Source organism: Terrapene carolina, unplaced genomic scaffold (genome assembly GCF_002925995.2).
Source record: "Terrapene carolina triunguis isolate 2854851 unplaced genomic scaffold, T_m_triunguis-2.0 Scaffold210, whole genome shotgun sequence".
Lineage (NCBI taxonomy): Eukaryota > Metazoa > Chordata > Testudines > Emydidae > Terrapene > Terrapene triunguis.
In genome coordinates, this window is record NW_020664561.1 from 2,772,809 (window position 1) to 2,788,948 (window position 16,140).

Below are 16,140 nucleotides of genomic sequence, written 5' to 3' on the forward strand. Positions count from 1 at the left end.
CCAAATAAATCTGTTAGTCTTTAAGGTGCCACCAGACTCCTTGTTGTATTGTTTGTATGAAATTTTAGTTTGTACTGACTTGGCTAGGGCTTTTTATGTAGCTTGTTGTAAAACTAGGCAAATATCTAGATGAGTTCAGATGAATTATTTTTCAAATAGAATTCAGTGACAAAATCAGTGCAAAAAAAATCTGAGCAATTTAAAACAAATACATTAAAAACAATAAATTAATGGAACAGAACTTAACAAGGAGAAAGAGCATTCATGTCTATTTTACCTGCACATATAGCAACTGGGGCTGTCACAAGTGTATGTGAAGCTGTGGTTGTCCTTAATGTCCTCCGGGATGGAGTGGTAAAGGTAGGGATGTGGCCCCTGATGCCATGTGGAATGCTGGAGGAGGTGCGGAGGGAGGTGCTGCAATGGAGTTTTCCGTGAATTGTTGAACCTGTAGGTCCACAAGAGTCTGCAGCATTTGTTTGCTGCTGGAGAAACCCCATTATGTCCTGGTGCATCTCCCTCTCCTTCTCCTGCTGTGTCTCCTGGGCCGTTTTCCTGTCTGCTCTTTCCTTCCCAGTCTGTCTGCAACATTCACCCTCCAGGCCCTTTGCTCACTGTCTGATGCAGCCCTGACTTGCAGGATCTCACTGAACAAGTCATCCTGAGGCCTCCCTTTTCTCCTCATCAGGCTCCAGCATTCCACCGGTGTGGAGCAGGAACCCCTCAATGCCACAATGGCAGCAGTTGCAGATAAAACACACACAGGTACCATTGTCGGTACAGTCACAATGGAAAGTGAAAGTTATGATTCAGAACTCCCTTTCCTTGCTCACGTTTTAAACCAGACATGCTTACTGACACTTCTGATTCAGAGAGCTTGTGCATGGCACCACTCGCAGCTCCAGCCATGGCCTGCTGGGGTGAGGGAAATGAGGAAGGAGTTGCTCAGTTGCATGAAACTATGAGTATAGGGCAATGGCACTGAAAACAGGCACTATTTTCCACAGGCCGTAGTGATTTTAGCAGATATCTCACTACTGAGAACCACCAAGGCACAGAGAGCGCAGCGGCTTCTGGCATCCCAAAGCTGCTCGGGCCCGTATGCTGCTATGCCTATGTATTGCAATGGTGTTTGCCGATGTTATCACTGACTAGTGTAGGAAAGTGTCCTACTACAGAGGAAGAAATAAGGTTGCAATTCCTAGAAACCTTCGGGAGAGTACTGCAGTGTAACCTCCATGAAAGTTTCATTGAGATCTCTCTGGAAGATACAAGGGACAATCCTGTATAAACAAGCTGCTCTGCATGGTCCCTCCTGCCTAATCCTACAGAGGAATGTAAAGCAGATAACAATGTTACTTATCTTTGCTATTTCGCTACCTCTTCTAGTACTAGTAAATTAATGAAAAGTCAATAGCTGTGTCTGTTAAACTGGAGGCACCATCACTACATCATTGTAATGGGAAATACAAATCCACGCTTACCCGAGCTTCCTTCCCCTGCTTTGGGCTCGTCCATGCTGATCTGCTGGGACTGACTGGACTGTGGTGGAGTCTCAAACAGGTCCTGGCTCGCGACATAGCTTAACCTCCTGCTAGCAGGTTCCCCATCCTCTTCTTCCACAGTCCAGGGGCCTGTGACTCGGGTTCCTCAGAGGTATCCACAGTGTTCTGTGGGCTGATATGGGGTCTGTGCCAAGTATGGAGTGCAGCTCTTTGTAAAAGCAGCATGTCTACAACTTAGCACGGAATTGACCGTAGGCCTCCTTGGCCTTCTGATATGCTGCAGCACTTCCATCGCTGTCACATAACAATGGTGCTGATACCTGTCATACCTCTTCTCCTGCATCCCCCGTACAATCTGCTCGTAGATGTCCACATTTCTGGGGCCGGTCCGCAGCTGTGCTTGCACAGCCTCTTCTCCCCACAGGCCCAGGAGAGCCAATATCTCCTGCCTACTTCAAGAAGGAGCACGTCTGGAACCTGGAGCCAGCATGGTCAGCTGGCCAGTTGCACAAAACAATGGAGAGACGCTAGGTATGCTCGCCAAGCCGGACAATCAGGAAAAGGCATTTTTAAAGGGTAGGGGAGAGCCTTCTGGTCTCCATGAGCCTGGGCAGTGGAATCCACAATTTTGACAAGAGCAGTCAGAGCCAGGCATTGTGGTACAGCTGCTGGAAGACTGTTAGGGTCGATATAAGTAACGTAGTATCTACACTCAGACTGAGTTGACTTAGGTGCATCGACCATGGCTCAATTCTGCTCTGGGAAGTGATGTTACTGCATTGGTGGAAGACAAATTTAAGTGTAGACACATGCACAACTGGGTCGATGCAATGTAGCTTACTTCGACCTAACTTTGTACTGTAAACCAGGCCTGAGTTTATTTGGTCTTGCTGGGGAGAAACAACTATAGCTGCAGGAGGCATAAATTCAGAGGTATCACTAATAATTTCTTATTATGAGATCACAAAGAGGGATCTGATTTAAGATGTACAGTAAGAAGCAGGAGCTGATTTAATTGACAAAACCAAGATCCAATGTCCATGCAAATTTCCCTAGTAATAAACAAGCGAATAAACACCACTATCACCCCCTAAAAACCAGCAGCAGCTACACACACTTAAATTAGTTTCCATTTTAGAGATAATACTGGTGTCAGCAGTATTCCTCATTGTAAGCATAGCAAATACATAATCACACAGAGTACAGCTATTATTTACACAAGTCATCATTTATTTACAGAATGGGAGAAAGTTGTGTTTGTCACTTCCTAAAACACAGCACTAGTAATTAGGTTGCTGTGAAAGTGAGATTTATGTGCAATGATCAGGGCCGGCTCCAGGCACCAGCTTAACAAGCAGGTGCTTGGGGCGGCCAAGGGAGAGGGGCGGCACGTGCGTCAATTCAGGGGCGGCAGGTCCCTCACTCCCTCTAGGAGTGAAGGACCTGCCGCCGCTGCCGATCGCAGCCAGATGGCCCTGGCAATGATTACATAAAACTGAAAGCTATCATCCTATTTCCATTATATATTTATCATGCAGTTTACTTGAAAACTGTTGTGATCTGGCAGAGACTGTAATCGGGATTCTAAATATCTTTGCTGGTTTTTATTAAACTCACTACACCCAAGAAACTTAAAACATCCCAGGCCTGATTTGCACAAGGCCTGATTTGCACAAGGCCTAAGCACACACGACTTCAAATGAAGTTATGGGGAATTATAGCTACTCAGCACTTCTACAAATCAAGCCCCTCTTCTTTACATTGGACATAGAAAAAACCCATTCTTCTTGCACACAGTGACTGAATAGGCAGCAAATAGCTTTTCCCAGTGCTGTACATCCCCAGCTGAGCCTGCAGCAGCAGTGATGCTAAGATATGCATTCCAAAGACTGCAGTGAGAAACTATGGTGCAAATTCACAAATAAACAAAAAAAGCCATGTTAAATTTTCCATATTTAGAAACAAAAGGAAAAAGTCCAACAAATGGACAACACATTTTTAAAGGCAAATATTTTTATTTAGAGGGATTGTAAACAATACAATTTTTTAAAAAATCTGATAAATTTGAATATTGGCTGCTGCACAGAAGTGGCAGCACAAGGGTCCCAGAAAATTCTTGATCTTTCAAGGTGACTGTCATGGACAGATGGATGCCCTGAAGGTCTAAAGCAGACACCTGCCTTTGGGGAACTTTTACAATAAATCCGACCCACCTTTCATTGTTCTCATGTAGTGGTAAAGCACTTAATAGTGTTCCATTAGTAAGCACTTACTACAATACAGTAATGACGTAAAGTGCATCAGCAACATGAATGAAGGGAACGAGACAAGACTAAGGGCATGTCTACACTACAATCTTAAGTCGACCTATGTTAGGTAATTACTGCAATGGCTGATGTCCACACTACCCTACTCCACTCAGTTACCAGGAGTGCTTCCACTGACTGAAGAGGGGCAGTGTGGTGGGGCTAAGAGGCAGGGCTCTCAGCTCTGCACAGCCCCACACCGGGAGCCCAGCTGTCCCCCGGGGGCTTCTCGCCTCGCCACTCCCAGCCAGGGGGAAGCCACCTGGGGGCTTCTCACCTCTAGCTGGTAAATCCTCACCTGGAGTCCAGTCGGCTTCCGTGCTCCTGGCAGGGAGCAGAGACCCCGTAGGGAGCGGGGAGCCCAAGCAGCAGCCCAAGCCAGGAGCCTGGGTGGCAGCCCAACTTGGAGCGGAGACCTGGCAGCAGCTGGGCTGGGGAGCCTGGAGCTGCTTTCTTGTCAATTTCACAGCTACAGCAGAGCCATGAAATTGACAGCCAACAGCCAATGTGAGGAACCCAATGTCTACAGGGACACTGCATTGCCCGAACTACACCAACATAAGGCATATGCCTCTTGAGGAGTTGGAGTTATTATGTCGGTGTAGTAGGGCACTTACATCGGCGGGAGCAAGGCTGTAGCAGAGGCACTGAAATAGTTAGGTCAACATAAGCTGCCTTTTGTCGACCTATCTCTGTAGTGTAGACCAAGCCTAAGTTAATGGTTTTCTCTGAATGATTAGGTTTCTGTTTTGCAGTCTAAAATATTAGATGAAGGATAATACATCATCTCCAACACACACATCAGGCAATTCATTGTTATGTTCCTCACTGCAACTCAGCCACATTGCTCATATGTAATATGTATTTTATACTACTCCAGGGACACGCATTTTCTCTCATATCGCTGTGCAGAATTATGCTTGGAAAGGTTTACAAATCCCCCAAAATTTGGTAATGGTCCCACCAAAGCATTTCTAGACCTTGTTAAAAGCTGGTAGTTTTTGAAAACAAATGTTTAGTATTAATGGTAATGCTTCTTTTTTAATGTTCATGGAGAAAATGTTTAATAATTTAATAAAAAAGGTAATTCTCAGATAAAAATTACATTAGGATGGAGTTAAAGCTGAGAATATATCAGGGCAAAAAAATTACAAGAAACAAGCATTACAAAGCCAGAAAATTCAGAGATCAGGTTAAACTTAAAAGAAATCCAAACAAGTTAAGGTCTGCAAATGCTCAGTTAAGGTATCAAATTAACACTAACTCATCCGCTGTAGTGACCCCCCCCGGGGGGCAGGGGGGAGAGAGAAGAGAGATGGCAATCAGAATATTGTGATTTTATGAACTATTAAGGCTAGCAATATGTTTTAAACCACTAAAAGCTAGAACTCACAGCATGTGATGCTCTGCATGTGCACTAGTAAAAGTTACCTTAGTGGAAACAAGCATAAAGATTTCTGAAAGTTTGTACCAATTTCTAAAAAATTTTGAAATATGTCAAAAGTCTAAGTCTTTGGCAAATTTGATTTCTCAAAGAAAACCTTGAAGTCTCAAAAAAAAAAAAGCACCACATGAGAAAAAATGCAAAGTATCTGAAAAGTTTTGCAAAAAGAAAACATTTTCATGCCCAAAAATTCACTTCTGGGATGAGAAAACAAGCGTAAAGTAGTCTCAGACCAAATGGAATTTTTTCAGACATTTAAGAACACCTGAAAATAGGATCTTGAAATGGAAGTGCTTCCTCAGCAAGAACGGTACTGTGCATTTAAGTCGGCAAGCTGCTGAGAACTCCGGCCAAAACCAGCTACACACTTTAACATGTGTTTAGCTAGAAGTACGTGTGTAGTCCCAGTGAAATCAATGGAGTTACACCACAGTAACCGAGAGAAGAATCCAGCCGTACTATGTTTATCTTAAAGACATAACAGAAAGCCAAGAACAGCAGCTACTACTGCTTGTTCAAACAGAAATAAATGTAAGTTTAAACATTTTGCACATAGTGACAAGCCCATCTAGGGAGGCAGACATTAAGAGCCCATCCTGTCAAGGGAAAAAAGCAGTTAATCCCTAATTAATCTACAATGACAAATCTTCTAGATTTTAGAATTAAATTCTGACTACTCTACCAGAACAAGCTATGTCTGACTCACAAATAAGATCTGAAGCCCAGTAAATAGCTCATGATATGCCAAACACCATACATATCAAGAGCCAATTATATTAATTCCGTTCATTTGGTCTCAAGCTATTGCTGTATGACTCTTCCTTCTTTGCAGTTTCTTAGCAACACAATTTTGCTCTCATTTGCAGTGGATGAAAATGGCTAAATATTTCCACAGTCTCCAAGGAACATCAGACCAATTATTTATTTAAACCGAGACACTGGTGTGCATGACACTTTCCAGACAAACAACAAAACCTCCACAAGGAGTTTACAAACTAAGGCCCTAATCCAGCAAAGATTTATGCACATGTTTAACTTTAAACACATTTATGTTTTTTCAGGATCAGGACCTAAATGATTTCTAACACAATAAGCTAAGCAGTGCAGAGGGGCTCAGGGAGGGTTATAGCCAGTAAGATATTATGAGGTCTGCTTATTGTGTGTGCTGTCATATATATAATCTTTTATAAATTACATTAAAATTTGAGGCAGTGGCCAGTAATGATCAGGATGGCTAGCAACCAAAAACGCAACAAAGCTGATGTTTAACTGCTACAAAATAAAACCAGTAAGTGACAGAGAAAAAAAAGAGCCAGTTCATTTCTGTTTATTATTTCATGTTCTGGATTTTTGGTTTCTGTTATCACTTTTTAATTCACCATCTTTGTATATGTGGGATTTTCCACAGCACCAGCTAACATGGAACCAAAATGAATCACAGTGCGTGCCATTCTCTGATTAGCTATCCAGTGGTTGCTACTGGGATGTAGTACCAGAAGCCCCAGGTTCCCCTCCAAATCCCTGGAGGGAAGCAGCCTTAGCACACTTTCATTTATAATTCCATTGTTCTCTGCCCTGAAAGCCACAAGGCTTTTCTAGGGGCTTTGGGATTTTTGTTTTTATTTTTAAACCTAGAAGAATTTGCCAGAGAACTCTTGCAAAACCAGAGACTATGATATCACAACATGAGAGTGAAACCCCAAACTGAGAAGGGAGGGGATTTTCCAGGAGACTGTTTAAAATCCATGACTTGTTTTTGTTAAACCCATTCACCTTGTGAAAGATTCAGCCTTCATCATTATTATTATTATTTATTTGTATTACCTCAGCCTAGGAGGCCCAGTCCTGGATCACGATCCCATTTAAGCTAGACACTGTATACACACACAATAAAAAGATGGTGCCTGCCCCCGTGGGTTTACAATCTACCCCTACTCTCTACATCTGAGGGCTCAGAAAGCTTACCTCCCCAATTCTCTAGACCTCCGAGGAGTTATCAAGCAGAAACTGGACAGACAAGACTTGATATTTGGGATATTTCTATCATAAAGACAAGCAAAAAGAACTTTTCAAACCTCCTTTATACACAATAAAGAGCAAATTGTGTCCCCTTTGCCCAACTGCTCTGCCTCACAAATGGGAAGCGTCTGGGAACTAGAGGATCAGAATTATCAATGATTTCAATGCTTTTGATGCAACTGAAAACTCCTCTGTGAAGAGCACAGGAGCTATCTGTGGACATGTCAACACTAGAAGCACTTCACCAGTATAGCTATACCCATATATTATATTATGCTGGCAAAGCACTCCTGGTATGGACACAGCTTATATAGCCAAAGCTGCCCTTTTACAGGAATAGCTTACCCCACCACCCTCAAACAAATCTAGATATCCCAATTAAAGTGCTTTTATAATTAGGTCCACACTAGGGATTTCTATCAGCACAGCTACATCAATCAGGGCTCACAGCTCTTCATACTCCTGACCAATACAGCTATGCTAGTAGAAGCCTGTAATGTAGACACAGCCTGTATTTTTATGAATATTGTGGGAACCTCTATTTGATTATGAGTGTGTGACTTCTATAAAGAAGCCTAAGGGAACTCAGTTCTATGGGGCTCTGTAAGACCACAGGAAGGCAGATAATGAAGGTGAATTAAGCCCAATCTCCAATACTTGATAAGAAAGATAACCATCAGTACCAATCGAACTGGCGGATACTTCTTGTAGTCTTCCTCATCTATAGGGTCAGGAGGAAGTTCCAGTTGCTCTCTTGGACAAGAGAGGTGATGTGACACCCTATTAGATATCACAGTGCCCGGATATCATGCACAGGCATTTCATAGGCACCAACAGGAAGGTCAAAGCTGGGTTGTGGAGGTCCCCAAGGGCTGGGGCACCTCCAGTCCCAAGGAGAGTGTCCTGATTTGGGTAGGAGATGCTGGTTCCAGGAAACTCTTGACCTCCTGTCTGGACAGATCTCGCTTGATGGAAGCAAGGATGGTTCCTCCAGAATATCTGATTTTCCAATTATACGAAGTTCAAATCTCGCTCAATTGGTAGTGCCAATGGTTCTGTCAAAGTAAAGTCATGGCTAGTAGACGGGAAGGGGGTAGACTTCTCCCAGAGCCAGTGTCTCTTGGTGGAGTCAAAATCTCCCTGATGAGGGTCAGTCCTGACAACCAATGCAGATCCAGGAGAACAAAGACATTCACTGAAGTGGTGTATCTTTCCATTCTCCTTGGGTCACCCACAGTTTTGTCAGCCCATACAGACAGAGCTGAAGTAGGAAGGTTCTGAGTTGGCAGATCCATAAGGGAGTGGGACGGTACCCCCAGTGGCTAAGGTTCCTGACGGATGCTCTTTGTTTGTACCAGCAGATCTGGACAGTACTGCTAGCAGTGGCACTGCCAGTGCAGAGTCCGGTAGCAGCGGAGCCTTGCTCCTATGCACCTTTCTATCATCGACATCCTAAGTCTTTGGAAGCTGGGCATGAAGACTTGACCGACTTGGAAGGGGTGAGGGAGGGATCTGTCCTCTTTGGAGTGGACTGAGAGGGGGATCTGCTCTTGTGCTTATGAGACTGTGCCCTGCTCTCCTGCAGAAATCCTGAGAGAGGGTCCACAGGTGTAATCTCCCACATTCCTGCATCAGGCTTCATGATAGGAAATGTGCTCTTTGATGACTCTGGATAATGTACAGCAGGGTTCATCCAGCCTGGGTCTGATTGAGGCCTCATAGCTTTCTCCATGAGGTGCTTTTTAAGACAAAATGCTTGCACCTATCAGGTACAGCTAAGAAAGGAGCAACAGATGCTGCACCTGGCGAAGATATGCACTTCCCCCAGGCAGTATAGGCAGTGCTCGTGGTCATCACTGATCAGGAAGGTACAGAGACAGAAGATGCAGCTTTTCAAGCTTGGTATACTGTGCATAATCTAATTCCCATACAGTAACTCCTCACTTAAAGTCGTCCCGGTTAACATTGTTTCATTGTTACGTTGCTGATCAATTAGAGAACGTGCTCATTTAAAGTTGTGCAATGCTCCCTTATAACGTTGTTTGGCAGCCGCCTGCTTTGTCCACTGCTTGCAGAAAGAGCAGCCCATTGGAGCAAGCTGGTGGGGGCTTGGAACCAGGGTGGAGCGGCAGCCCCCCTATTAGCTCCCCGCTCCCCTAAGATCCCTGTGCAGCAGCCGCCCAGCAGGCTATCAATTGCGGGCAGTTCAACTGTCCCTCCCCCACTGCCATGTGCTTCTCCTGCCCTCTGCCTTGGAGCTGCTCCCAGGAGCCTCCTGCTTGCTGAGCAAGAAGGGGGGAAAAGGGGTGCTAATGTCAGGGTGTCCCCCTCCCCCCTGCTCCTGCCCCCCGCTTACATTTCCATAGTGCGGGGGGGACATGGGAGGGAGCTTTCTGGCAGCAGCGGCTGTCTCAACTTGCTGATCTACTTAAAAAGGCAATGTACTTAGAGTGGGGTCAGCATACTTAAAGGGGCAATGCGCATCTCTCTCTCTCTCTCACACACACATACACACACACACACACACACAGAGTGTGTGTCTCTGTCTGCTATGCTATCTCCCCTCCCTCCATTTGTGCTGCCTTGTAGAGTGTGAGGCTACATTAACAAAGTGTTAACCCTTGAGGGCTCAGCTGAGTGCTAGTTCATCATTTAGCAAGTAAGGCATTCCCTGGGAAATATCCCATCCTCTTCCACCCTCTGACTTCACCACCTCAACCAAGCTTCACAATTATCATTGCCGTGTACAGTATTAAATTGTTTAAAACTTAGTGTGTGTGTGTGTGTGTGTGTATATATATATATATATATATATAGTCTTTTGTCTGGTGAAAAAATTTCCCTGGAACCTAACCCCCCCCCATTTACATTAATTCTTATGGGGAAATTGGATTAGCTTAACATCGTTTTGCTTAAAGTTGCATTTTTCAGGAACATACCTACAACGTTAAGCGAGGAGTTATGAGACAGAGGGATCCCCAGGGTGGGGATTCTAACTATCCACTAGCTATACTAATAGAACCATTAACACTAATTACACTAAAGATAAAACTGATAAACTCTGAAATATTTACAGGTTTGAAGACAAAGGAGAAGTTCTGTACACTAAAGTTTCCAATTCAGGCCATGCAGCAGTAAGAAGGAACTGAAGAGGTGGTTGGTCCACCCAGCACTACTCCATGGATCCTTGATGCAGAACACAAGCAGAGCAGGGGCACAGATACGGATCAACGGACACTGCTTTCAAAAGTTCTCAAGTCTCAGGTGCATGGAGCACATGTGTACCCATAGTGGAATGCACAGAGGGACCAGTTCTCAAAGGAGGCTAAGTTTACATAAGGCAATATGCTTTAAGCCTTAAAGTTTTTGTTATTTTTAACCTTTTCTGTTTGTGCTGCTCCTATGATAAATAAAGCAGACTGTTTTGAACAAGCTGATTTCTGTCATAACTTCTGGAGAAGATTCCATAGCAGGTGTCAAAAACAGATATGGTTGGTCAACATGGGGTACGGTAGACTGGTGATCCAGTCTAAAAGTGAGGTGAATCAGAGTTCCACTCAGAGAGGTGCACATATAAGTCTGCCAGTTGAAAGAAGTACCCAAAAAGAGAGATTACAGATGAAGTTCACCCCAAACCATAACATCCTCCTGAAGAGAATAATTTTGAAGTTTCTCTCCCTCTCTCGTTGAATATTAGCTGTACATTTTTAGAGCTGCAATAGTTATATGCACTGATTTATCAAGACAGTTCTTGTTCACAGTACCCATTGAAGTCACGTGTTCCTTTTTTATTGCTCATGATGTTATTTTGTATAATGTCAGACCATTCTCTACATGCCTAATAGATGGAATTTTAATTCTTAAAATTATAAATAAAATCAGAAAAGCAAGCCCACATGGATTCACTCCACACAGTTGCTTAAGTGAACAGGACTTGTAGGAAGAACTTTGCCCATCTAGAAATGCTGATGAACCTCGGACACAAAGGAAGGAGAAGATCAGACAAAGGGAGGGGTGTCTCAGGACTTTTGTTGTCTTCAAAAATCTGTAGCTCTCAGAGTAAAGTCTCTGTGGCCAAGAAATTCCCTTACCAAGTCTGTGTTCCTTGCTTTCCTACCACATTGTCCCCAAAGGGACGAAATTAGAAGTCCAAAGTGCCCACAGCCTAGATGGAGACTGGAGGGGGTGTTCAGGAGATCTTTGGGGAGCAGTGCCCCATGTCCCAAGGAAGGACATTGGGCAAGAAGTCTGAGCCCAGGAGTGTGCTCTATGGCTAAAAACAGTGACAAGACTCTACCCTGACCTAGTTGGCTTGGAAGTGCATAGGATCCAGAGACTGGGTCCACTCACATCTCACTGGTGACCATGCAAAAAAGTACTAGGCCAGGTTGTAACACTTAGCACTGGTCATTTTAAATTCAGCCTCCGTGCCCTTTGGTGCTAAGAGCAGGGAGTTTATTTGGAGTAGGTGTGTAAGCGTGGAGGGAGAAATCACCTTTTATAGAATCATAGGACTGGAAGGGACCTTGCGCGGTCATCTAGTCCAGACTAAGTATTATCTCTAGACCATCCCTGACAGGTGTTTGTCTAACCTGCTCTTAAAAATCTCCAGTGATGGAGATTCCACAACCTCCCTAGGCAATTTATTCCAGTGCTTAATCACCCTGACAGTTAGGAAGTTTTTCCTAATGTCCAATCTAAACCTTCCTTGCTGTAATTTAAGCCCATTGCTTCTTGTCCTATCCACAGAGATTAAGAAAACCAATTTTTCTCCCTCCTCCTTGTAACAACCTTGTACATACTTGAAAACTGTTATGTCCCCCCTCAGTCTTCTCTTTTCCAGACTAAGCAAACCCATTTTTTTCCATCTTCCCCTATCTTCATTTCTTCATTCCCCAACTTATTTCATAACACTCAGGCAGAGTTTAGAGAGTATCATGTGCTAGACCTTGTATGTGAAGTAGAGAATTTTAAATGGAAAGTTATCAAATGTTATTGGTCTGGGCAATTTGCTTGGCCACCGTTACAGATTTCCCAGTTTCACCAGATACAGCAGATTCCCAGCTAGCCTTAGCTCGCTCCAGAGCACGCTTTCTGCACAATGACATCTTTTTATTGGTGGAAGCATAACAGTAAATCTCACTACTCCCTCAGGAAGGCTGAAAGCTCATTAATTACTCAATGAATAGGGATAGCTACTATTAGGCACTCAAATATTTCTTAAAATGCTATTTGCCACTTCCTGGCATATTCCACACACCGAGAGAGACCTCATACAGCCCACCCCTTTGCCTAAATTGTAGGAGAACCCACAGGTATGGTCTAGAAAGGGAAAATCCAGAAACCCATAATACACACACACTTGTCATTTTAAATCGTACTATTGTAGCAGATTAGCAATTGATGGGGTGGAGAGGACAAACAAAAAACCTACTCACCGTGCACACAGAGGCTTCATCCCCGATTTTCACTCTATTCACAGTCAGTAGCCGCTCCAGCAGGCTGATTCTGTTTAGGAGCCAGGAAAATGCCAGCAGCAACTCTCTGCTACCCTGTGAGCCATCGGAAGGGAGCTGATAGAATTCTGGCCTGCCATAGCCGTGGTACCGTAACACTGACTTTACAAACCTAATTTGGGCGCCTGGAAAGTAGAAAAGCAGGAAAATGTGTCACATTGCACTGCCCACCCTTTTCCAGGAATAGCTGCTTCCTGGAGAAAATTAACCAAATTTCGTGTCATACTAAGGGTAAGGGAGACTGATGTTCTCTGGTTAGGCATGAACAGATACAGTACAGGCAGCAAGAATGCAAGCTTCCCCTATGCTGCCCCACCCTGACCCGCAGGAACCACCTCTATAGAGGGGAATAGAAATTCAGTCTCCCTCTCAGAGACTAACAAGGCCAATTTGCAACTGGCTTGTGGTGGGTGCCTTTCCTACTAGCCACTGGGCTCAAACCCACCCCTGCTTTCATATGGGCCACCAAACACGCTACAAAATGGCAACTGTTTTAGGTCACTGTTGAACTGAGGTGGATCAAAACCTAGAAATGAAAGGTTTCACAGCCTACTACAAATCTCTGAGCACCAGTGAGCAAATAAGGCAATAGCATCATACATACAACAGGCACACCAGGCTGCAGAGACTGCATTTTGTGCTCAGCTATATTCTCTTCCGTGGTGAAGGAAAATGGATTTTATTTGACAATTGCAATGTGACCTGAAGAAGAGGTTTGCTTAGCTTGAAAGCTTGCCTCTTTCACCAATAGAAGTTGGTTCAATGAAAGATATTACCTCACTCACCTTGTCTCTCTCAATTACAGTGCAAATACTATGGATTGTAAAGCAAGTGTCACTTCACTAGGGGAGAAAGAGAAAAGGTTAAACCAGCGAATAAAGTTTCTTCCCTTCCCAAGTGAAGTGTTTCAATATCTCCAGGTTGTTTCACCACAAAGCATCAGTAAACCCAAACCCAGGGCCCCACGTAGTCAGTGCTTAACTTCCGTGTCCTCTATCACATCTGTATATTCCTCATTTGCCTATTCCTTGTCACTAGCATGATAAACTTCTTGTCTGGTCACATGCACTGTGAGCTTTTTCCCCTGTATGCTGTTGACTAATGAAGCTCAAAATAACAATGCCTGACTTCCAAAGAAAAAGCACAAATGGAAAGAGAAACCTGTGACTCTAGAAAGGTTATTTGTTAATCTTAAAAAATAATTCCTTCAGAAAAAGTGTCTAACCACATCACTTGAGCTCTGAAGTGTTAAGGGAGTTTTGCATGCTAGAGGCAACCATACAAAGCTAAGACACAGCCACTGGAAGTCCTAAGCTTGAACGTACTCATTACACTCGAATAGCATTCATTACACTTCAGCAGCAGCACATCACTTAGCAATAGTCACTGGCAGGAGCTGGTAAATCTACACAGGCAGTAAGCCCATCCCATTTCGGCAATGGGAACATAAGTACACCTCTACCCCGATATAACGCGACCCGATATAATGTGGTAAAGCAGCGCTCCAGGGGGCGGGGCTGCGCGCTCCGGCGCATCACAGCAAGTTCGATATAACGCAGTTTCACCTATAATGCGGTAAGATTTTTTGGCTCCCGAGGACAGCGTTATATCGGGGTAGAGGTGTAAATACTTTGCTTCGACTGAGTGACCTGCCTCTGGCAAACTGAAGCAGTGTTGTTGGGAGCCACATCCAGCCTTCCTAGCCACAGAGGGGGTAGGATCCCCGAAGAACCCCTCACTCCACAATGCATCCAGAATGGGAGCACTCTTGAAGATGCAGCATGTATAACAGTTGTTCCTCAGCACAGGCTAGGAACAGTACCTAAGCACATGGGTGTGCTCCATGTGCAAATGCTGGATGGACATAGGCTCCTCACCATAAATACAGATCAGAAAACAAGACAGTGAGCATGACTGAGCAGGCACCACAACCTAGCCCAACACTGCTGTCTTGTGGCAAGGACAGAACTCCTGACGGAGCACATCGCAGGGGCTTAATCTGTTTTAAATCTAGCAAATTTCTGTTCTACAGCCACAAGAAGGGGACCACTTGTCCCAGCAGCCCCTGGAATCACTCTCTCTGGATTGCAATAGATACATTATCGGATTGCTGCATTTTTGGCAGCGTGTGTGAATATGAACTTTAATGGCTTGTCCCATGCTTTGAGGGGGCCTGTCCATGTGTGCTTTTCAAATAAACTCATTGCAGGTTGTGTTCTGAACGCCCCCAAATAATCACAGGTAGAAGGGGCATTTTTTTCACTTCTTTAACTTCTTGAATGTCTTCCCATTCTATGGAACTCTCTAATCTCCCTCCTGACAAAGGAGCCAGGCTTCTGGGCCTAGGGGTTTACAACCCCTTTTACCACTGTGGATTCAGAACAGGAAAGTAAAGGCCAGCTCCTCAGATGATGTAAGTCAGCACAGTTCCACTCAAGTCAATTTAGACCAGCCAAGGATCTGGGGCCATGTGTTTGTACAGGACTTTAGCTCTTGCTCTCACTCTCTCTCGTATGTGGATCAAGTGGACAAGGTGGCAGGTGCAACGATGGACTCCTGAATTTACTTAGCATGTTAGACTCTCTTTCTCACCAATGCCTCCATTCTGTAAGAATGTAATTTTCAGCTCCTTGACCATCTATCCACAGTAAAGGGCCATTAGTGCTCTTGTCCCAATGTGTGTGAGCTGCCATTGCAAAGAAGCATTAAGAAATCAGCGATGGTGTCCCACTGAAATTTTCATAACTCTGAACAAAACATTATGGTTGTTCTTTCAAACGTTTACAACTGAACATTAATACAGCTTTGAAACTTTAGTATGCAAAAGAAAAATGCTGCTTTCCTTTTTTTTGGTAGTTTATGTTTAACACAGTACTGTACTGTATTTGCTTTTTTTTTTGGTCTCTGCTGCTGCCTGATTGCTTACTTCCGGCTCCAAATGAGGTGTGTGGTTGACTGGTCAGTTCATAACTCTGGTGTTCTACTGTATTTGGCTGGAGCAAACACTAGGGCGAGCACAGATGTACAAAGGACCAAAGACTCCCAATAGCTTTTGTATCAAGGCAGTACAGGAAGAGATCTTCATTTTCAGGTATTCCAGGTATATCAGCCTATGGTTGAGTTTTACTCCCAAGTATGTGACAACTGAATGGAATAGCAGTATCTGGCCTTGGACACAGATCAACATGGGTTGATTGGCAAGATGATTTTTAGACGGAAGTAGATGCCACTGTCTGGTTCATTGAGAATTTGACCACTCATTTCTATCAATGGCGACTAAGTATACATGTCGTGGATGAGATAGAATTCAATCCCATAGAAGTCAGTTCCAGTGTCAGCAATACAGATGT

At 44.1% G+C, this 16,140-nt stretch overlaps 1 protein-coding gene across 1 annotated transcript in view; it reads right to left on the reverse strand.

The window, feature by feature from the left end:
• The window catches only part of LOC112110346 (tubulin epsilon and delta complex protein 1-like), a 180,854-nt gene that overhangs the window by 152,612 nt on the left and 12,102 nt on the right, over nucleotides 1–16,140 (reverse strand). Inside the window, exon 3 of the mRNA XM_026655518.1 lies at nucleotides 12,713–12,915. Coding sequence (XP_026511303.1) covers nucleotides 12,713–12,915 — 203 coding nt within the window. The remainder of the gene's footprint in view (nucleotides 1–12,712; nucleotides 12,916–16,140) is intronic.